Source organism: Varroa destructor, unplaced genomic scaffold, assembly GCF_002443255.2.
Source record: "Varroa destructor unplaced genomic scaffold, Vdes_3.0 BEIS01000003.1, whole genome shotgun sequence".
NCBI classification, from domain to species: domain Eukaryota; kingdom Metazoa; phylum Arthropoda; class Arachnida; order Mesostigmata; family Varroidae; genus Varroa; species Varroa destructor.
In genome coordinates, this window is record NW_019211456.1 from 53,914,756 (window position 1) to 53,938,813 (window position 24,058).

General features: G+C 37.4%; 2 protein-coding genes across 18 annotated transcripts in view; one reads left to right on the forward strand and one right to left on the reverse strand.

Moving 5' to 3' along the window:
• Positions 1 to 10,926, reverse strand: part of LOC111248220 (protein LZIC-like) — a 15,104-nt gene extending 4,178 nt beyond the window's left edge. The window contains exons 1-5 of one of the 14 annotated variants that reach the window (XM_022800147.2): positions 9,375 to 9,826; positions 8,912 to 8,975; positions 7,231 to 7,273; positions 2,488 to 2,587; positions 2,097 to 2,196 (exon numbers count right to left, since the gene is read on the reverse strand). In XM_022800147.2, coding sequence (XP_022655882.1) covers positions 2,097 to 2,196; positions 2,488 to 2,587; positions 7,231 to 7,235 — 205 coding nt within the window. In that variant the 5' untranslated portion in view covers positions 7,236 to 7,273; positions 8,912 to 8,975; positions 9,375 to 9,826. Of the gene's footprint in view, positions 1 to 2,096; positions 2,197 to 2,487; positions 2,588 to 5,937; positions 7,274 to 8,911; positions 9,041 to 9,232; positions 9,257 to 9,362; positions 9,827 to 10,881 lie in introns of those variants that run through there. The other 13 variants (XM_086985040.1, XM_022800148.2, XM_022800150.2 and 10 more) reach the window with 13 other exon arrangements.
• Positions 9,967 to 22,794, forward strand: LOC111248219 (uncharacterized). Of its 4 annotated transcripts, XR_015324849.1 has the most exons (9): positions 9,967 to 10,188; positions 13,569 to 13,625; positions 14,198 to 14,302; positions 14,466 to 14,629; positions 14,779 to 15,055; positions 15,223 to 15,435; positions 15,603 to 16,757; positions 17,438 to 17,526; positions 17,804 to 22,794. XR_015324849.1 is itself a non-coding variant. In XM_022800143.2 (8 exons), exons 1-7 carry the CDS (start codon positions 10,134 to 10,136, stop codon positions 16,712 to 16,714), a joined length of 1,983 nt encoding a protein of 660 aa, XP_022655878.1. In that variant the 5' UTR covers positions 9,967 to 10,133; the 3' UTR covers positions 16,715 to 16,757; positions 17,804 to 22,794. The 4 variants fall into 4 exon arrangements, 3 of the variants coding, with proteins under 3 accessions (XP_022655878.1, XP_086841155.1, XP_086841154.1); XM_022800143.2 differs by lacking the exon at positions 17,438 to 17,526; XM_086985029.1 differs by lacking the exons at positions 9,967 to 10,188; positions 17,438 to 17,526 and adding an exon at positions 10,245 to 10,332.
• The last annotated feature ends 1,264 nt before the right edge of the window (positions 22,795 to 24,058 follow it).

Consider the following 24,058-nt stretch of genomic DNA (forward strand, 5'->3'; position numbering starts at 1 on the left):
AAGGGCAACAAGAATTGGATTATTGAGGTATGTATAGTTAGTAAAGTATTCTATTTTCGATACTTTTTCGAGCCAATAAAGTATAATCGCAAATGTAGATAATTTAGATTACGCATCTTTTGATTACCAAAACTGACTGAACATAGATGGCAATGTTTAATGTCGCTGTTCGTCATGTATATAAAAATAGTACTAAGGCAAATATATGAACGAGGTTTATATGCAAAAATAAAATATGAACTAAGAAGGAGAATAATTATTTTTAAAACATCTGTATTATTTCATGTTAGCGATATCATTATCCTGGTAAAAGAGAGTGCCGGATTGCAGCAGATGTGAGTATGGCAAAAGATGGTATGGCCACTAGAATATGATTGACTTTCGACAAAAAAGTGTGCAAACGTGACCTGCTTAGCAAACAGGGAAAACTAGCTATAGAAACTGTACCAAATAGACGCAACTATTTCTAAATGGAGCTTATGAATAGAAATGGTCAAAAATGTACAAAAAATACATATAAAAAAATTTACGCATAAGCGATATATAAAATTACAGTGTTCATAATAACGTGCAAAAAATTCGGCAAATAGTGTATTAAGAGTGTTTGTTTATCTACTATGACAAACCCATAATACTAAAGTAGTATGACGTAGCATCATATACTTTAAACAGTAGATAGGAACATCAGGTGATAAATAATATAATGACTAAAATAATGAACATAGTAATATACAAAGTAATAGTAGTATTTTAAATGTGACGAGAAGCACGGAGTATGTGAACGGTGTGTAAACGCGTTTCTAATACGAACGAGATTTTAGCAAAAAAAAAGTAATGAATAAGGTTTATGTAAAATGTACAGGGTGAGTTAAAATCACAGGATAGTTTTAAGAGAGGTTCATAACGGTATTTACTTTACGTCTACGGAAGAAACGAAATGAAATATGCAAGTGATCGTACTTATTACTGTAACAAAGAGCGGATTTAATTACATAACGTATTCATAACAGTGATACCCTGATACCATCTCTATTCATAAAATGGTATGTTATAATGCTGTGGCACTAGTATCTGTCTAAAACACAATAGTCATAACAATAAATAACGCGGTGGTTCAATTGGTTTTATTCTTTAGTACCCTGTAGTATGCTAATAACATTATATAATTGGAGTACAAAAATTATAATAGGGTGCACTTTATTATTACAGCAATTTGCGCGTTTCGTACTACTTTAGCGGTTATGAAACTGAAACTCTCCGACCGTCCGGTGGCTTTTGGCTCACTTTATGTGCATAACGTGTTGTGATGCAAAAGGGTTCCAATCCACTTGAACTAAGATTAAAACAATCAGGTTTCATTATGTGAATAATAAATAGTAAAGCTATAAGTAGCACAGATAATAATCTGTGCTAAAGCTAACTGCGGACCTGAACTGCGTTGAAGGCTGAGTTCGACCAATCTCAGCTGTAAAGTTTCTACAATAGGTACAGCAGGTACTAAAATTAATTTAACCTCTCTCGCATGCAAGCAGCTGATAATTCTATCAGTTTCCTTAGATTTCGGACTTAGTATGCCGTTTCAAAGGGTGACGAGTTTTCACATTACCAAGCTTCTAGCAAAATTACTTTTATTTTTATAATATTTACTGAGTTGGATAGACTCAAACATATTCTCGGCATACACCGGACCTTGGTTGATTAACGAAGAAGCCGTTTAGGAAAACCCAACTACACGTCTAACACACAAATCATCAGAAAGAATTGATGTATAAGATGAGATGATGGTGCAATACAAAAGGGATACGTATTAGCAAACAACATTTTGCGTACACCAAGAACAGTGTGGTACAGCTAAACAGTATGGTGATGTGTACAGAATACTGTTTTATCTATTTGTAGGCTGAAAGGAATCACAATAAGTTTCCCAATGAGACGTCCTATGACAGGTTTTTTCAGTGGATCAGTCATGCAATATTAACCTTCAGAATAATATTAAACCTATGCAATTTTCCTTAGCTTACTACATCATAAAAGCAAGTAAAACTTTTTCAAAGTTGAAAATAAAAAAAACCTAAATAAAATTCGAATCCAATTACCTTTGAGTATTTTATCGAAGCTCTCTTTAAACTCTTTTAATTGATCAAGTGTATCCTGTTTCGTCTCTTGGTACTCGTCCTCACTTAATTCGTGGCGTTCCTGAAAATAATATTGCGGTCGCAGCAAATACCAACATTATTGTTTGTACCGGAATCACAATATTAAGTTATTTAGTTCTTCGCTCGATTATGATGAGGTTATCTTAGTTAAATCGAATCAATATATATTGAAATTTGCCGAAATCTCTTCTCGATTGAACTTTGGAAGCTACCAGCAAGCTCATCCACAAAGTAATCATTCAGTAGGGTTCATGAGACCATTTGTTCGACATGGGTTTGACTATAAATTCTGAATAGAAACCAAGGAACAACTACAGCTTCTATTTTAAACCTGTTCAAGATCAGCAAGTTGGTCGACAAGTCTGTCGAGCTGCTCCTCCAGCTTGGCCTTCAGTTGCGAAGTTTCTGCGGTGCCACGTGACATGTTGGAGCTGAAATCAGCAAATTATAATATAAGGTTAGACGAGTTTTTCTTGAGCCACAGCTATCCGCCCGATCTCTAGGCCTATCATCAAAGTTTCATAATGAACAAGTCTGCTTCCTCAAACGTTTATAAAATCTAAACAAAGCTGAAGCAGATGCCAAACAATCATTATGATTAATAACTATTTAAGGCTATTTTTTTTTTAACAGTAATGCTAAGTTTAGTCAGAAACTGCAACTACACCCTTTGGCTCAAGCTACTAAACACTGCCTAACGTTGAAGCTGACTGGCTAATTCAGAGTGCTGTATACTTTATATATACTTGTGTTCGAAGCACGCAATTGTTGACAACTTCTTTAACAACAAATATTATGTGAGTAACAAAATAAACTAGCAGATATTTTCTTTTTGCTTACTAGTTGCTCGTCAGGAACCAGCTTTGGTACTTCTTGTTTCTCAGAAAAGTTCAAAAGTAAATATTCGAATGACGTTAGATCGCATAAACAAAATAGCCCTGACATTATTAATTCTCTAAACAACACGTCTAACTTAACGCATTGTTTAAAAATTCATAGTTGTAGAAGAACTTAATAAACTCAGTGTACATTGTTAAATTATTTTATTTCTCTTTGTCTGTAAAAAGAGTCTCTACTGTTGTATATACTCTACCGTATAATGTTGTACAGAAGAAGGTAAATTATTGCTTGTGATAATCGCGCACTTATTAATGCTGTTCGCTAAACCGAAATTACTTTCAGATCAAACTTTTGTCTCATTTGACTACCCTCTGGAAAATGGGTTTCATATAAAAGCTAAACAACCCAATTTACAGTTCTTCATTAACGCGGGGGAATTTTATTATATCATTGTCCTCAATATTATTATTTACCTCTTCAGCGAAATCGTGGCTGCCCGCTACTGCCTTATTTTGTCCCAATCCGAGCTCCAGTGTCATTCAAAACAAGATGTAAGAACAGAACCAATATCTATACTATATAATAATGTTATAATACTCTAAAGAGGAAAGAAGTTGTTGCTAACTATCGTATAAGCTCTCGACAGTAGCCAAACGCACATAAGTAATTTCCTGGCTTTAGAAAGTGACTTCAAGTTACAACTCAGCCAGATTTGCCATGAACTCGATGACGTTGGTATGTGCCAAAGTGTTTTCAGGTGCCTTATGATGACTTTCTCATCCGACAGAATGAAGCAAATCTGGAGGTGCCCGATTTTATTTTGAATAATATTCTTAGTTTGTAACTTTTCCAGTTCCGACTAGCTCTGGCTGATGCACGGTCTTGACAAAAATGTCTTTGTATTTCATATATACTTTTCTGCGTCCCGCCGTTTATTTCCTGAAGGCCTTTTTTTCGAAAAGATTCTAGCATCGTAAGCCGAATTATTTTGCATCTTTAGTAATTGTCTTTTTAGTAGGTGATACACTGTGCTACCCGGGTCGCTGATATCAAGCGCTCTGTCATAAAGTGATAGTTTTCCAAATTCGAAATTTCCATGACAAACGCGTATGTTATCAACTAAATTAAATCCTCAATTTTCTTAATAATTTATTAATTAGTGAGATTAACATATGCTGCACTACCATTTTTACACAAACTACATAAGCCTTATCTATGCATCATGAGCGTAAATGAACAGTTCCACGAGAACGTGCACTGCTCAGCCTGATTGTTCAAACCACTTTTAACACCGGTATCGTCCATTTGCTGCTGACTGCGTTTTCTCAGATATCTACGATATAACACCCGTCTCGGTCTGCTCGAGAGCGCAGCTTATATATAAACTACAGGAAAAAACTTATTTAATCAATTAATCTCGAAAAAAAGAACTGTGGCAAAATGCCATTTCAGAGTCATAGAACCATTTTGGAATTATGAGACTTACGCAGAGGTTTATAAAAAAAATTCAAAATGCTATTTAAAGGTTGCTAGTAATGCTAGTATTTAAAGGTTGTACCAACTATGACTGACGCTGACGCAGCCGTCTAATTTAAATAAATATGGAGATTAAGCAGCGACATCTTGCAAGCAGCGATGTCTATCACATTATCACATTCCTGGAGTATATGCTGAATCCAGATGATTCTATTGTATGTTTAGCTTGCATAAATAAAGGCGCTCTTTGTTGCCACATTAATATTATTCGTCCATCCAGCCTATTTCATACTTATTGTTCTGGCCGCATCTTTTTGCCTCCTATCTTCATGGCTTAATAACTCAGCTACTTCGGATGCAAGCCATGATTTTTGGTTACCCACGGACTCCAACTTAACGCGCTGCCAAATCGGCAGTTAAGGATATTATTATCGTTCCCTTATCTTTAGGGAAGAGCAAAAAGAGCAAAGACAACTGATTACAGTAATTTCTTCTAATAATCTGCAAAGGACAGCGGGTACTCTAGCGGGTTTGTACATTGTCAATACAACCGAAACAGATATACCTCCTTTCCATAACAATACCCAATCTTACTCCATTTGCTTAAGATCTCATTCGGCCCAATTCGAATGTTCTTAACGACTCGTGATATATATAGGTGTATTATCTGTTCCTCAGTATTGTTAATGATATTACGTCCAAACATGTAGTAAATCGCAGCAACAACATTCCTAGCAACCTTTCCTTTTCTCGTGGTATTTTGGTGTGCCCCGCCATGGACTGCGCTGTTGAGATTTTAAATCTTCTTCAGTGCTTACCTAATTTCCTGCCACTTTGAAAAGATGCTTTTGTGTGAGACACTTTGCTTACGATTGCCGCGTCTCGTAACCTTTAAGTACGGTTTGGTTTCTAACTTTTCTTTTTTTCGAAAACACAAGTTATGTACTTTAGCTTTTGTATACCACGTACCGATGATTTAGCCTGTACTGCTCTGATACACAAAGATTCTCCTCATTTAATACGCATAAAACTAAGCTGTATTATAACTTTCAGACTTTCTCTAAGCGCTTTCACATTATCTGGTTATCTAAAATCCCTTTGCATATTGATCTCACGTCCTGTGCAATTTTATATTTCAAACTCGAACAATACGATGACGTGCGTTGGTTCCAACAAGATCCGAGCAGGCGTTCCGAACGAATTTAGGAGGCATATTCACTCAGCTCAGTTTGCATTAGTCTACCTTGATAAAAGCAGAAGACGCACTCGTTTTCTTTCCTTACTATTACTGAAAATTTATAAGCGCGGTTTCCTATACGACGTAAAGCTAAATGGCTATAAATGCCTTAATATTCTTTCGCTTAACCGCGAGGCAAACAACGTATACACGTTTTATGTAAAATTAAAGAAATATGTGATTTTCTTTTAACTAAAACAACCGAACTATTCAACCACGACTCAACCGTTGACTTTTCGAACTGATGCAGCGTTCGGCCTGTGTGTTAAGTTTATTTAAATTTTTGATCAACAAGAACAGCTGACTAATATTTATAGCGCCTTTGCTTTCATTCAGAAGTAAAAGCAAAATTATATTTTAGAAGCAACGACTTAAGTCATGTTAGATGCGCCTTTACTACTAAAAAGACAGCAGTTACCTAGCCACATTATACAACCGCTGTAGCTCTAGCCTGTTTACTTAAATATATACACCACTCCTTGTTTATGTGAATACAAAGTATTACTTCATTCACCTTATGAAAAGTCGACATACATAACTGGCCAAATAAGGATATAATGATATAATATGCTATGTGTTCAAAGCTTCAATTTCCTTAGTCCTGAAATGTGGAGCAGGCGATTCTACGTGAAATGCATCATAGATTTGTGAATTGTTTTTGTTGTGTGAATAGAACATTGAGTATATAGTTGAAGACGTTACGACAACTCTTTGATACATCTTGCAGAGTCTTTCATTAGTGCGCAATTGCGAATGATTTTCTATTCAGCTCTCAAATATCGTACGACATTTCGTCGAAACACAAATACACCTTGAGAACGATCGTATTGAAGACCGTTTGTGCCTAATGTTACGCCTTCTGAAGAAGTGCAGAAGATTAAGAAGTATGCACAAGCGTTATATAAGCAATGAGAAAACATTCTATTTTGTTGGAGCATTTATCCGATGATATAGGAAGCTTTTGTAAGAGCCCGTTGATTGTATACTTCCCGAGCGTTCTTTTGAATTGTCTTTTAAACTGCCTCTCCCACGCTCTCCTATGGAATTCTCAATTAACAACGGAGTACTTCGTTGCTCGCCGCTTGCTGTACTTAAGCGGACCCCTTCCGTGCCTTGTCGATCGAACGATCTTGAAGACCTTTTCATTTTTTTGCTCTGTTTGTCTTCATTTGTCGTATAGCTACGTGCTATCCGACTTTGGTCAAGCTCTTGCTTCATAAATATACTGTTTTTCAACATTTCTTGAACCGTCCGAAAACGCGCTTCGGCCGGGTAGATATCCTTTACTGCTTTAATATCATAATCGAGATCAAATACACGCCCTTCGAGAGCACGATCATTTCTTACGAGCGCATATTGCTTTTCAACAAGTCCTGGAAGACTTTTCCGCACGTGCTCCTGTAGACGATAGCACGCAAGGGTCGGTTCATTGGCGATTATATGTACATTATCAGCAAACTTATTGCTCACAGAGCGAACCCGGTGATCTAACTCTACGTCCGCAGGTCGTCCTAAACCCACCACATTTCCGGCAGCGTTTCGCGTCAACGTCTGTTCCGCAATCCTGCAACAACACGCCAGAGCATTGTATTGATTGAATTACTATTACACTTAATATTACATGCGACGTTGGCAAAATGACAACACCGGCCACTTATTTACCGCAGCAATTCTTACAGATAAACTAACAACAGATAGATAAATGCATAAGCAAGTTAATCAATCATGCTATGTTTAATACAATGCTCTGTTGTGTTTGAGTTACAGAAAAAACGGTTTATTGTACAGGACAATGGTATCCGAGTCTGATATGGAAACTTCTTAAAACAGAGAACGTAGGTTAAATCGCATATTGATATCTCATTCTTTCAAGTGTTCATAGAGACCCATCGACATCGTCGTTGGATGAACGACCCCATCAAAGTATCATACTGTTTAGGCACGACGCAAATACCAATATGGGGCTTTTCGTTTTCTTCTAGTATCTGTATCTATATAGGTGAACTTTATTGTTCAATGCGGTCGATTTCGTGCCCGTTATAGATATTTATCGACCGATAGTGATAGCAGTGCTTCTAACCTAGGGCGCCTTCAAAGCCTTTAAAACCTCGGATGAAGAATTATCAAAGCGTACCATACTACTAATGTGATACGGAATCGATTACATAGTGTCGTCAATCTCGAGTCGTCACTATTTGACTAAGGTGTCTAGAGCAGGGTTTCGGTGTGACTAGCTATATTTCTAGTTGTAAAGCAAGTAGTTTCTACCGATTGCTTTCTGCTAATAATTAAGTCTGCGAAATTTGCATAGGAGACAAAGAGGGCAAAACTACAAATAATGCTTGAACAGAAGCGGAACATGTTAGTAAAGAGATCTTAACAAAAAAAAAATTTGACTGTACGCCTCGCATGACACCGTACCGCTTCAATGGGATTTTTCTTTAAGTGTAGTATTATATATGGTAGACGCATTAGACGGCAGGGTTATCATCACTAAATAGGTCCGAATTACTTGGAAGTAGGCACACCCACAAACATGCACAAGCCCACAGATGCATAATAATTTGCTCTTTATTATGGCTTGTTGAATAACTTTTTTGTGCAAGTCGTCATGCTCGATACTCGCCACTGTATTTACATTTTAGAATAAGTTGTTAACACGTTAACTTCCTTTTCAACAAGTAATGATAATTACATACAACATAGTAATGGCTCTAGGTGTTTCGTTAATATTATTGCTACAAAAACGAGTTCTCTGATACAGGCTTCATGCATTTCGTTCTCCCATAATAAAATACGGACTACAATTTCGTGATTTGTAAACTACTAGACAACTCTCCTAATCAGCTTCAGCCTAATTAGCTCCTATTCAAACAGAATCTACCTACTAGGATCTCGAATATCTTTGCTGAGTTACACTTAACAAAACACCTAACACTGACGCAGACAAATATGACAATTATTTTCTTCTACTAACTATGGTTAGATTTTTACGTCTGGTATCGTTCTTGTGCATTTCATCAGATGCTTGAAACCAGGTGTGTTTATTCCCGGCTTCGGACCTAGACCACAACTTGTCCCTATAAGCTGCAGACAAATACATTACCCACTAAACTATTGCGGAAACATTTTCCTTTACTAGCCTGGCTATCGTCACCTAAAAACACTTTTAACTAATCATGTGCATTCTTCGCTTGCATACCTTCATTTGTCAAGTAATTTATGTCAAATTTGATCCAGTGGAGTAAATGGTGGTCCCGATTAGCCTAGACGACAATAATGAACATAGTTAACCGCTGACTTATTCCAATGCATGTGATATCACGTTCACCTGAGGAAATAGAACTAACTTTCCCATTAAACCAAAGTACTACTGTACTCCTAAAGGTTCTTTTTCTCCACCTAAAGAGCAGCTAAAGCTACTAAAGAGCAGCTGCTTCTCCGAGCAAGCCACCGTGGAAATAAGTATCATGACTTTTAGGTTTGACGATTAAGAAATACATTCATACAAATGTTTACTTACATACAATGTTAGAAGTACGAAGGCAGGTTAGTAACATGCAGCTTCGCTAGCGATAATTGAACTATCAGTGGAAATACCTTTTCGTCATGGTTACATGAAAGAGTCTAAAAAGTTACTGGAATAAACATACATTATTACTCACATGCCTGGAACACTGTTTTGATTTTCCTTTCCGTTCCACCGAATACAACTATTTAAATCTTACAGTTTATTTAGTCGTCGTCATCGTCGTCTGATAGGTTAAGACGGGGAAAAAGACAGCGCCTAGCTTCTACAGACGAACATCAAGCAAATGGCAGTTTCATCCACCAATTTCTGGTTGTTTACAGGTTATTTGGCGATAGAACAGTCCGCTAGACTATTACTAGTAGCACACTACTTATTTTTGTGCATTGACTTCTATAATCTTTTTGCTTTCTCTATCATTTTTCATTACGTATATGTAATTGTAAGTAACATATTTTATAGCAGAAACTAAACTCCACGGCCGTTTTACATGATCCGAAAGTGCGAAAATATATCGATTTCGTCTGCGTCTGTTAGCTCTTGTTCGTCGGCCACTTTGTAGACACTCGTTCATTCAATTGGCCGCCTTCTGCAGGAGCAGCAGCTTCTACAACAACAACTCCGGTGGTTTCAAGTGCTGCTGCTCCTGGCGCTGCTGCTGCTCGTAGCTGTGTGGTTATTGAAACCTAATAAGTGCTGCCGTAATGCTGTGGCGGTGCTAGCATTGATTCTGCTGTTGTTATATGCTTGTTACTGGCTGGCTGTTCGATTAGCTAGCTTGGGACAGGCAATCAGCAAAATCAGTTGTTAGGAGCAGTTGCTCTGGCAGAGGTGGAGGCGTCTGCTGTATGGTGGCGCTGGGCTGTCTGGAGAGTGGAGCGGAAGCGGTACAGTGATGGACAACCCCTGGACTATCTGGGCAGCCCGAAATGGCATACCCGTGCCCTCAGGTTGGTGCCATGCCAAAGCTACGCTTGTATAAATGCAATCGTTTGGGTTGGAAAACGTCCTACTGGGCCACTGACTGTAGGCCACGGGGTTAGAATCCCAGCCGACTTAAGTAGTCAAATCGACCACCTCAGGGATATGCAAAGGTTGTTGTAGTGCATGAAGTTGCTTGATGCGAGTTTGCGCATTCTTTCCCCTGACCATAGCTTATTGCTTTCTACAATACAATAACTATTTAATAGAGAATGTGATTTGGGCTTGGCTGTTGATTCTAGTCGGTAGTTATGATGAGAGTAGCTTAGTGTTCACCGATCAGCTGTGCTATATTGTGCCGTATCTTAGCATTATCACTGTGTCGTGCTGGCCGCGCTCGCTGTTTGACGGTGTCTCCTAACGCTTATCTCCATCTAATCAATGTGTATATCCATGTCCCTCTTCCTGTATTGATGTGTGTGTTTGGGTGTACGTCTTAGCAGCTTTGTATCTAACCTCTTCGGATTAATATATATATATTAATCCGAAGTGTATATTATATATATATATATATATATATATATATATATATATATATATATATATATATACTTGTAGTGTATTGCTCTAGACAAATGATGAATGTAAGGATGTGTTACGTACTTGCTTGCTCAAGCTGCGGGTGAGTGAGTGTCTTTGTTGTGGGGATTATGAGTATGTACCTGTCAATTTAACCTAGCCGGTCCTATCTTCTTGTGTTGTTCACTGAATCCTACAATCCTTGGCACCAGCGGGTGGACAACGAACTGTTAGAGGGGGAAGGACACCGGTCTAGCGAAAGACCATAGTTGGCAATCTGGGAGATTTTCTGATGTTTATACATGTGGGCATGTCAGATCCGCAAATAACGTGCAGGAGGACGCACAATACACGATGCGTGTGTATAGGCGATCCACGTGTATCCTACACGTTGAGTTGACGAACTAAGATGGAGAGGGTAATTAGCCCAATTACGCACCTTCGTCTTTCTTTGTCTCACTAATAGCTAATTATCGACATTCCATTTTTCTATTTACGGCTATAGTCTTGTTAAAATTTGCGGCGGATCATTATCGAATTGCCATTTTTACAACGAGGTCTATTTAACAGAATGTATATTTTTTAGAAGGGTTGTTATTTTAGCTTTACGCATTGATATTTCAAATAGGGTCGAACTATTTTAGACGTCTGAGGACGACGTAATTACACAGCGCTGACGGTTATTTTAGTTCAATGATTGTGGGAAAGGGCCTACGTCTTTGTGATTCGAACACGTTACATTACCAAAAATCTCCACATTAATCTCTACCATGAAACCTTCAAGTGAAGGCTTTTTGGTAGCTTACATTTAGTTGCTAGCAGACTCCCATACCATCTATTATTTCTTGTCATTGCGCGCAACCTGTGAATTGATGGAATGAAGTATTCAATAAATGACCCGAAATATTTGTGCCTATTATAGAGGGGTCTCTGTCATTAACAGAGGATTACTCAAACGTGATTTACTAAGCTTAAGGATGTCATCTCATAGGTAGAAACCGTGCTTTGTTCCGTTTGTTTCTTTTGTTACAAATTTTATAACAACCATCTTTCTAGAAAGTCGACCGCAATAGTTTCTTACATTAAGTTGAGAAGAATACCATCGGTAAACTTTCCATTTTCTAGTTGAGGAGCTGGTATGGTTCTACATGATTTTATATCCTGATGTACACAGGGAGTTTACAGCAATAAAAGGATATCTGAATGGTGCTAACTTTTGCCTGGAAGATCCTTCTATGATACTGAACTAATTAATTAATGAAGGAACCAGGAGTTTTAAATGATAGGAAACTTTTCTGAAACAGCAGACAATACACAGCAAGCAATTTTAAACGAACGTGCTGTTATGTATTTTGTCTCTTTCCCAGAATATTTCTATGGAAAAAAGAGAATAAATTTACTAAATTTATGTTGTCCACTGGTTTAGATAATAGCTACTGTCTGAAATGGCATAATTTTTGTAGTCTCTAAAATTTGCGGTGTTCTAAAATAATAGTATGCCTGGCTCTTTGTTTATCTGAGTGAAATTAAGTGTACAATAGCTTTTAAAATTGGAGACCATAAAATAGACTAAGTGCAATTAACAGATTTTATCGGTATCCAGTTTGGTCGATAAAGTTCTATGATAATTACGAGGAAGCTTTTCTGGGGTGCACGCAAAAAATTCGAGTTTAACAACTAGAAGAGGACGCGGTCTTGAAATGCAGTATAACCATTAATAAGGCAAATATTTGGTTTAGATGAGAAATTGAGATCCGAACCGATATGAAAGTCAGTATGCTCAAGAAGAATTTAAGAATTAACCAAATCAAAGAAATTGAAGTCATGTTGAATATTGGCTATTATAGTACTCTCTTTGAAATTTTTTTATGAAGATTAGGTAAGGTTGGTAATACCTGCAAAAGTAAATATAAAATGATATTTGTGTTTTTTGGTTTATGGAAGAACAACTCTTTGCCATACCATTACCTACACTTTCAAAATAATCCTCTAAGTTGCTTCTGATTGCTAAGTCTCTAATTGCTAAGAATAAGTCTAACTCCTAAGAGCTCCACGAATGTATTCAAACAATTAATGAAACTATTTATCACATATGTCCCGGTATATCTTTTATGTTCCCCACGAGTTGGGACGAGAACGAAAACATTTTTAGATTATCTAAGCCACAAAATATGCAAAATTTGCAAGAGCTAAAAATTATATCGGTAAATTGTTTGAAGATACCAAGTGTACTGTGTTAACTCATAATTAGGTTTCGTATGAAAGCCTGCTCTTAAGATACAGAATATTCGAGAAAGCTACCAGGCAAACAGCTGTAAACAAGTCGCGTCTAGGCATAATAAAATTTTATATAACAATTTATATAAATAGTATATATAAATATAATAATATAAATATATAAATTAAATATATATATATATACATATATATATATATATATATATATATAACTTTATACAGCTTATATTATATAAGAAGCATATCCAAGTGCCTTAGTGAACGGAGTGGTTTGAGGGGTATGGAGAATCTAGCATATGTGTTACTTGTTTTAAATCATCTTCCCTAAAACGCTTAAAACTTAGTTAGTTTTCTCCTAATTGTATTTAGTAGCTGAATGCTTTCCAATTCATTTTTGGATATCATTCTGTGATACGGCATATAGGTATATTGGACGGCTGTATATAATTGCTAATCTAAATCTCGTAGGCTAGATGCACGTGCAAGTTTCAACACCAAAATGCGGTACCTTACGGAAAATGCTTTGCTCATAATATTTATTGTAAGAATGCAATGCCTATGTCAGTAAATAGATGTTCATCCTATTTTGCAGAGGATGATCCCCCGGACTGTGAAATTGAGTCGGATTCGATGTTGTTAAATCGGGAAGGTAAAGTACAAATAGAAAAAATTATAGTAACGGTTTTATATTAAGTCTATTCATACGGAAATTGACAGCTCGAAAATAATGAAGTATATTCTTAGCACAAGGAAATGGATAAATTGACGGTATGTGGGCTGATTGTAAAACACTAAACACATCAATATTTAATTACAAGATTTGTTTTCTTCTCAGTAATACATTGACTCCTCAACTATCTAACGAAAATCCCTCAAAAACCAAATTTCATACGTACAGCTTGACACTACAATAAATATTTGTTGCTAAAAGCCATTTGTCAAGGAATCGAAGCAAAGTTGGACTTTTTTTCTTTTAGGTTTTGCAAAGTTAGACACAAGTGATATTCAGGAAAGTAAAAAAATCTATCCAATAAAGCCTTTATAGGTTTGATTTTAACTGGATGATTGTTCTTATAATCATTACTGTTATATTACCATATTTGAAGAGAATTGTAAATATTTATTTGGTGTCCGCTTTACAATGTTGTCACAGGAACGTGTCACAAGAACTATTTGTTTCGAAGTTAAACAATATAGTTATTGATCTTTATTACTTCACAGATGCAGATCTATTTGGACTCTGTCCAGCATGGGACGAGTTTTACCTCGTCCGTTGCAATGAATGCCATAAGGTACTCAAACCAATGGCTCTTAAGCATCATATTGGTAAGTTCAAGGCCTTTAACTTAGTTATACCTAGCTTAGGACACTTTATTATAGACGATGTAGTTTTAGTTGTTCGGTTTGACTTTAAAAAGGTGAAGGGTCTTGAATATCGATAATATTGTGTCATTACGATATGTTTTATGTAAAATACTTCATGTTACAGAATTTCGACACTCTAGATCATCACGATCGCCGTCGACGACGTCTTCGGAGACATCGATTGAAGCAATTAATTCAAAAAGTTTCTCTTTTAAATATCACAGTAGTAGCAGTAGTAGTACGGCCAGCAGTGCCAGCACCAGTCGAAATAAGCCTGCGTCCGTTAAGGTATGTCCTATAAATAGTTATGAAAACATATTTCTGGTATGTTATATTAAAGGTAAAGTTACTATTAAAGAGATAAATAAATTTGCCGAAATAGTACCATTTCAATTAGCTCTGAGAAACATGTATACATGTTTTCCTATCGTTAACAGGTAAAATTAACTACCAAAGTTGCCACCAAGGAGGTAAATAGGGATAGAGAGGTTAACTTGATTCGTTCCCAGAATTTCCAAGACAACCCTGCTTACGGCTGCCAATCATCAACCGGCAAAGAAGATAGTGAGCAGTCGAGCAGCTCAAGTAGTTCGGTCAACTCTCCGGCCGATAGTGCCAAGACGCTCGAGATACCAGGTTCGATATCGAGCTCGGTTTTTAGTTTACGGGGTAGAAGTCCGACCATCTCAGAAGATCGCGTACTCGCTACGCCTGGTAAGAATATGTTCGTCGTTCTGAGAATATTGCTTGAGGACTGCTTTGTGCTGGTACTCACAACACAAGTGTGTTACAGTTATAAAGTTAAGCTACAGACACTGTTTAAAATGGTTGGTAATTTGTCAGTTGGATTCTTATCAGTTCTTACTTTCATTCTCTATTAGTTGTTGTCTTGACAAAGACTCTGCTGGTCAACCCGAACTCATCAACTTGTTCTTTGCTCACACCCGACCGAACCACCGCAACAGACTCCCTCAAACGGCCGCTCGCGGCGATTCCTGATAGCACATTGCCCTCAATTAAGAAGAAATTTTTGCCTTGTAAAGACCGTGAATACGACCCAAACAAACACTGTGGAGTCATTACTTCCGATACGGGTATGTATTGACAACGAACGAGACTTTCATGACGCCGTGTCCTACTATAATATTGAGTAAATAATCAAATAAATTTAGTCTATATTTTTAATTGAAACTTATCACAAGGAATTGACCATGATTTCACTCTTTTAAAGGCAGAACTTAATATTGTATGTACTTCTTAGGCAAACCGTGCACACGTTCGTTGACGTGTAAGACGCATTCGCTAAGCCTTCGACGTGGAGTACCTGGTAGGCTGAAGGGTTTCGACGATCTCCTTGCAGAGAACCGTGCCGCGAAAGAACAAAAGCCTCCTGTAAACATTACGTCTGGGGATTCTGCTCCACAACTATCTCCTCCAGCGGTACATCCCAGTCAGTTAGTTCTGCCTCCGTCACCTTCTGCGGTAAACGTAATAGATGCGCCAGCGCATAGTTCGCCTGTTGGCGACGAGCACATTTCATTACACCATTCTCCGAATGGGCCCTTAGTACCATCGTTAATCCAACAACAGCAACAACATCCAAGTCCAGCTTCGTCTCGATCGACATCACCCTCGTCACAAGTGGTATTAGCCACACCGGATGGCAAATTGACTTTACCCGTTATACGCTTATCTGGATCACCACCACCGCCGCCGCCTCAGCTTGTGCGCCATGATCCTGGACCTCCTCTTGCACAGCAGCTGGCTCAATCAGGTGTCGGAGGATTAGGGGCGGCAGCCGCAGCAGCTGCTGTAAGCGTTGTAGGGCCGGTGGGTGGTGTCCTGGCAGGCATGGCCAAAAATAAAACAGGCGGAGTGCGTGGGGGAGGACTATTATCGAGTCTGCGGAGCGCTGCGTCGCCCGTCCGATCTCTAGCTGTGCCCGCCGAAAATACCAGTCACAATTTTACAGCAGGTGTACAGCCTAAACCAGCTGCCATGTGCACATTCGGAATGCGTGTGCTTAGTTCGTCAAATGTGGTGTTGCTTGATCGACGGTGGGACGCAACCAGAGGGGCGCTGGCAGCTGCTTTGAGTCCGCAGATATTACCAAGTGGGCAAACCTCGTTGTTGATCAATCGACAGGGAACTGGCAGCAGCGCTAATGTGGGGGGTCCAACGACAGGAACAGCGGGTTCACGACGGAGGGTTAAAGGGGCCCCAACGAGACCCGCATCACCGAAACAACAACAACAACAACTGGCTAGAAAACTATTGTCCAGTGTACGCGTTGGTGTCTCAGGCCTTTCAAGCTTAAGCATGGTTTCTCCTCCTGGACAGCTGCCCCCAGCTCAACTCACAGCTGGCCAGTGAATCGCGCGAGAGAGACGCGTCACATTCCTACTTTGGCTAAAAGGTATACCTACGCATACGTCTGTTTCGTACATAATACCATTCTGGTCAAAAAGTAGCATCAGCTTTGCTCAAAAACCAGAGAATGCGTTCAGTGATCTGGATTTATTGCGCATTTTATGCAGCTTCTTTAGAAAATAATACAACAATAGCATACATTCGTACTTTCCCCTTCGAAACGCTTATTAAATGCAGATTGGCTTCACTAAGATAATTCTTTCACTAATTTTCCTTTACTTTTATGTCAAATCTACTCTTTTCAAGTATTTAATAGGACTTGGAGAGCATGCAGGTCGGGCTGAAAGATAGAGGCATTGCAATAAATCAGTATTAGAACAGCGCGTAGATCAATAGTTTATAATAGTGCGTAAGCTATTAAGTTGCCTTTTGTCGCTCTGTTGTCCTAAACAAAATACCTTTAGTCCATATTTTTCAAACATGTCGGTGCTCTTTTGTGACGATAGGGCCATACTACGAAAATTCATTGCTCGCAGTGACCGACACGATTTGTCGTTGCTTTCCACAGTTAGCGTTTCTAGGGCAAAGGCTTTTCGAGAGTGATTCCCTTGTTGCCATCCCGGAAACGACTGTAACATTTTGTAATAAAAGTTGACTACTTTACACTGTATGATGCAGATTTTCTGCTTCGACCTGTGCATGACGTCAGTTACCTTTTCTTCACAGTTCATAATGCAGAAAATGGAGGTACAACTGGTTCAAGTGAATCCATATTTAGCTTGAGCAGGGGTGGTTAGTGCTACTTTCAATAAAAAGTGAGTGAACCTAACTTTTTGTTTTACGCAAAACACAAAGGTGATGTTACTTCTTGAGCAAATTGGCATAATTCCAAAATTTTCCGAAATGGGAAAATTACATCGATCCATTTTATATAAACCGCATGTGTATATACATGTCACAATAAATTTTGGTATTTGTGTTGTATCGATAATCAATATAGGCAAATGGAGAAATTGAGTCATTTCAATGACCCAATTTCCAACTCTTTCACAACTTCCACCATAAAAAGAAATTTATATTTGACTTTTGCAGCTCCCAAGCGGATTTCTGTGTAACAAGATCATCGGTGCATTAATCAAGTCAGCCATCCTGCTTGTTGATCGCTGATCAAAGAAGTGTTGTTTCGACAATAATCTCGGCAAACGTAGTCTTTAAGCCTAAGTCTGAGTTTCAGCGTTATTGCTATCTTCTCGAGACGATTGCAGCTAATGAAGCAGTAATGATCAAAAAAGATTAACTCAGTCAGTTTAATTTACTGGCATGTGGTCCCGATCGCCGGTACCGATGCATCACAGTCTACAACACTTTTGTCTTAAACAGCCCTATTTTGTCATATCCACTCCAAAATGATAAAAAAAAAGTACGTATTTAGGAAAACAGTTGTGGCATATGTGAATACTAAATGCAATCCTTTTTGGGGTGAATGCCTGATCTACTTCACAGTGGCACTCAGAGAAAGGAAAACAATAAGTAATAATAACTTGAATTGATCAACAGGAAACCAAATATTTTAATAATTAGTTTGTTTTTAACTTATTAATGGCCAAACAGCTAACACGGGGTAGGCGATAAAAAACATAAATATTTTTGGCAACAGTGAGTATCTAAACCGCACTGATGTGTTATCGCATCTTACCGTCGCCTCCTGTAGTTTATACGGAAAAAAAAACGATTGTTCATAGTCATATTGTATAGGCGTCAATCTCACAGTAAGGAGACAGACAAGGCCAAATCTAAATTTCTTTACAGAGGAAAAGTTCTTTGTATGTGTAAAGTAATAACAACAAACGAACGTATTATAAGGAAATCAACTGCTATAAACATATAACACCAAATGTTCCAATTTCAGTATCAAATGGTTGTCCGACCTTTTTCACCAGACCGAAAGCTACTTTCAATAATATCAGTAGTTCCTTTTATGGGCGTTACTGGTGACAGATTTGACGCCGACAAGTAAGAGTGATTAAGACCACATGGTTTGCTGATTTTAAATAGACTCGGAACAAAGTTATTATAGTATCGCATTGGAGACAAGTGGCGTGTAAAGTTTATTAATAAAAACGGATACAATTAACAAATGCCGGCGGTAGAATCTGAAAAGTAGAGCTATACACTGCTCTCATGCTACTTTTTTTTTCAACTACCTATAGTTTCACAGCTAGTGTCACTTTTTATTTCGTAGTTTCGTAAAACGAGTGTATCGTTAGTTCCATTTTTGTGAAAACACGTAAGTAAATGTCCACAAAAATTGGAAAAACTGCCCCTTCAACAGAGCGTGAAAATATATGTTCATTGAGATCATCTTAAATTCATTTTGCCCGATGCACTGAATTTAGTTCTGATCTACACAAGAAGTTACGAAGTTAACAAGGTAACTGACTTTCGTTTCCTTCCGCGCATGTAAGCACAAACACATATATAAAAACCAGCGATGGTTTTAAGTTATGTTCCAAGTGTCGGCCAGCGATGATTTTAAGTTATGTTCCAAGTGTCGGCTTAAGTCTTGTCACGAACGAACTAGCCACCTAATTATACACAACGATGCCGATGCTGATATTGTGGTATCTACGGAGAACACATCAAAACGCTTAAAATCAAACAAAATCTGCATTATGACATAGATGTTAATTAGAAGGCGGCAATCGGATATATACTAGCCAAGCAAGAGTTATCAAGCTCAGTTAGTCATATTTTTTACCGCTAAGAGACACCTCCGAGGTTAATTGTGGTAGAATGATAGCGTGATTGTCGGCATTAAAGCTACCGAAATTCGAACCTTTTTATTAAAAAGAATCATGTCAAAAAACACTTTCATGTCACAGAAAGGGCTGTCCAAGTTATAGAACTTCAAAAAAAAACAAAGCAAACCGACTAGAAATGCGAAGTTATTTGCATTTATTTGCAGGTGGACTGTTAATTAAGGAATTAATGGTTTCTTATTGTAATCCGTTTTGCATTGCGCATAGAGCTTGAACCTATCCGAACAACCTAAAATAAACGAGTTGCTGTAGCATTGTAAATTCGCTACTCATGAAGTATTAAAACAAATCCATTTCTAAAAGTGGAAATGTAGATCATTTATCAGTTTTGTAGTGATAAAGAGGAAGGCAAGAATGATTCGCCGTAAATGGTTCCTCCTGCTAAGCAAGGAGGACAAAAGTAAACGTGAAAACGCTGTAATGGTTGTGGTAATTGGGGCTAAATTTTACCATCGTAACCAATATTTTATGTGTGGTTATTAAGAAAAAGCACTGAATTAAACTACAATAGATAATGATAATCACGCGTGTAATCCAATGCGATGAGATCTCTAGCTTTCCGAATTTGAATTGTAACTAAGCGGCATTACAAGCGATACTCCTGTTCTTTTAATAGCGTTCCGTTGTTCCTGTTATACGGATGCAAACGTTTACTGAATACACAACTTATGAATAGGTGAACGAGTGGGTTATGCGATGTCGGGTTAATTCTTGATAGGAAGTCACATTGCGTCCATGTTTAGTTTCACCTAGGATGCGTAGTTTAAGAAGCGCAAATGGTAGGAACTTCATTGCCTTCAGCATTAGTTCCGAGGAAACTAAGTGACTGGAGTCGCCAATGATAAAAACAGTACCTTATTAACGTTATCATTATTTTGGTAAGGATAGTAAGAACTAAAAGAACAAGAACAACACAAAGTAAGTTACGATGAAGTAGAGTGACAGACAACAAAGAACAACAAGAATGTGATAGTGCATAGTGGGGAGAAGAAGCTATAACAATAACAACAATATGATACACAATTATTTATTTAAACAAAATGTTCTAAAATGCGATGTAACACAGCAAAGTATGAAAGAAGGGCATAAAGGGGACATCATACAAACAAAAAGAAAAAAGTAACCCATCGATAAGAAGAAAGAAAGAACTGACGAAGTTTAGGTCTGTGTGTGTCTGTATGACTGTTTCTGTTAATAGAACGGTTCAAATATAGAGCTGCTGTGGTGCAACTAGAAAAGACGATTTGTACAACAATAGTAATTATTATTTATAGTAACTTCATAGGTGTACTTCAATTTGAGACTTGATATAAGAGGAACATTCACTTTACAAGAAAAATTTAATGAGGGTACTCAAAATTAACATAATATTGAATCATAATAATAAGAATAATAGACATAATAATAATCGATAAAACTAGTTCTAAAAAAGAGTTATCATCGTGCGATAATCGATGCGGAATAGCTGGTATCGATTAGTGAAAGTCATACCCACAAATAATTGTGATAGTAATTTAAAATTCGAACGTCGATGAGTTTATCATGAGCATCTATTGTTACTAATTACAGGGCAACAACAACCTCTAGTAAATACATAAAAGCATATGAACGTATACGGATACATATAAGAAATGAGAAAGAAGCAGTGACTCTGATATATATCGGTAAACGATGATGAAAAATTAATAGCGACGAGATGGTAGTCGGAAGAAACTCGAGAGTTTCGAAACGCCTGATGAATACTAAGAAACTGCACAATGTTCGGTACCGGCGAGACGGCGGGATCTTTTGAGATCAAGCGGGCGAGCGATCAATTGAGTTCATGACATCCGAGTATATAATAGACGACAACTTCGCGGCGCACACTTATTAGAATTATAATTATTATTATTTGCTGGTATGTATATCTGTATTTGTTAAATCGATGTATACAGTAAACAGAGTGAGTGGTTGGTATTACTGAATAATAATAATAATTATTATTATTATAATAATAATAACGTTCATTGGTCTCTCTAAGTATGATGAGGGGATGATACAATGCGAAAGGGCAAGAGAGAGAGCATATAAAGGAGTGACGATTGATAGAATAGTTCGGGGGAAAGAAGGTACGGGTTAGCGAGCGCTCCGACTGCTATTGGTTTCATAGATAGCATTAAATGATTACCAGGTTTATAATTAAGAACGCCAAGGTTATTGAATCATTTCAGCAAAAATAACAACTAACAATTATTACCGATTACAAAAAAATGAAATCGACATTTTTTAAATAAAAATTATTGTTTTTTAAAGAATTTTCTTTTCTGAAATAAAGTGGACGGCGACGACTGCAAAAAGAAGCTAAAATTGAATGATGATGAAAAGCAAGAATGAGAATGGTGACTCTCCGAATTGTTAGTTATAGCATTATGTAATTCTCATGGATGTGCTAGTTAGCTTTTATTGGAAACGCTGATGGCAAAAATACACTAAAAGTTAATTCAACAAAGAACATGTAAGGATATTATGTAAAACTTATAATAACATTAACTATTGGCATAATCTGCAAAATCCTTAGTGTGATTGTCGAATCGCCAACTACACGCAAGTGGACGGAGCGTAAAGCAAAGCTGAAACAGATGATAAGATGATGGTGACGGTGAAACTGATAATGCCTGACAGCTGTACCGAACGCAGAACACTTATTAAATGATAAATGCTAACCCGCTTGTCGTACCATGAGAGTATATATAATTGACGAGTGCAGTACGGGATAAATGAATAAACGAAACTATAAAATATAGGAGTATAAAAGCAAAATGGCGACACCACATAAGCAAATAGGAGCCCGGGAATGAATTTGCTAAAACTATTTCTCCGTCCGCGAGTAGCTGACAATTTCGGTTTATGCATATGTGTTATATATATGAAGTAAAAAGATAACGGGACGACAGTATTCAATGGGTGGTCTCTCCATGAGTAAATCTGGTAATTTTGTTGTGGAATATTCCTTTGGGTATTTTTGCTGTGCGTTAGTGAAAACTAACCTACAACTACTAGCGTCTTTTTTAGTGTTTAAGCTTTCTGTAAAAAAATAGCTGGTGTATTATAGCGGAATAACTATGACGGAGAAGTATAAGCAGAAAATAATTGTACTGTACATAAAAAAAAATTGAACATGTTGAAGAATCGATAAAGGTGATGATGCTACTAGTTACGGTGACGATATCGATGACATTAATAAAATTCATTCGTATTATATATGGTCATTCGGAACGGAAATAACTGTCAGCCTTCTCATTTATGACAACACGTGCAACGTTTTAAGTCGGACTATATTTCTCTTCTAACGAAATGAAACGGTATTAATTGAAATTATTTAAACATCTATTTATTAAAACATCTATTTGTTACATACTTTAAAAATCAACTAGCCAATAATATAGAGTAAAGCCTGTACATACATACGCAGTGCAGTGGCTACATCCAGGCGGCTTCCAAATTAAAATTCTTGTCGTAAAATACAATCGCAGTCTCCAATCAGATATAAAGTACGTAATCAGAGATAGTTTATCTATCGACATCAAGAGTATAGCATCGTCATATTGGAATCATGAACGTTCACGTCACATGGAAGTGTTCTACGTTGTTGTCAGTAATGATACTGCTTTCACAGAAATTCAGAAACACTTACGTGCATCAGCGCGAAAAATTCACAAAAATTTTCTGAAAAATTCCAGCATTCATCAAGAAGGCATTTTAGTGTATACTTAATTATGCCAGTATCTCTATTCAGAATTTAGCAACCAGTTTTCTAAACGTGCATATTTCATCATTTGCGTGGATCCTAAATAGTGTCGTATACGATTAATCTCAGACGGAACATCTATGGAAACGAAAACGGTAAGAGCTTTCTTTGCTCCCCTGTCTTCCTTATTTCTTAGTATAAACGAATCCGCTATTTTAAATTTTTTTTGAACTAGAAAACTCGTACTTTCGATGCAAACATGAGTCAGAGCGGACTCATACTCTATCCGAGGCTTGTTTCTCATTTAGCAATGATCATTTTTGTTTTGTAAATGTGATAAAAGTGCGAGCCAATGCTAAACTTCTGCCATTCAGAGGGTAACTTGTTCATTTCGCTCCTGTACAAGTTATGGATACAAGAGTCTATGAAGTGATGAAAGGCAATCTCGACGTCACGTCGAGGATTGGATAATTTTTCTATTATAGTGTTGTCGAAATTTTGAAAAAATTATCATGCGTAAGCGTAATGTATAGATATAGAATGACAGAAAACTTCTAATTGAAACCCTCGAATTTTTAACATTGTGTTTCTTGGCATGCGCTGTCATGCAATAAAAGTGGTTCGCTAGTTTTGGCTGCTTAATATGAAATTCTTTTCCATCATGTCCTCCATTTATGAACAGCACACTTCAGCCGTAAGAAAGCTTTAGTGAGCAATCCTTGGATAAACAACTAAACAGACGCTATAAGCACCTGTGCATTCGCTTCAGAATGATGTTCCGTCGGTTCAACTCTATCCATT

Coding starts and splice junctions, on each gene's coding strand:
- LOC111248219 (XM_022800143.2), top strand. CDS start 10,134: ATGGACAACCCCTGGACTATCTGGGCAGCCCGAAATGGCATACCCGTG. Junction 14,630..14,778: donor ATAAGCCTGCGTCCGTTAAG/GTATGTCCTATA, acceptor TATCGTTAACAG/GTAAAATTAACTACCAAAGT. Junction 15,436..15,602: donor AGTCATTACTTCCGATACGG/GTATGTATTGAC, acceptor TGTACTTCTTAG/GCAAACCGTGCACACGTTCG.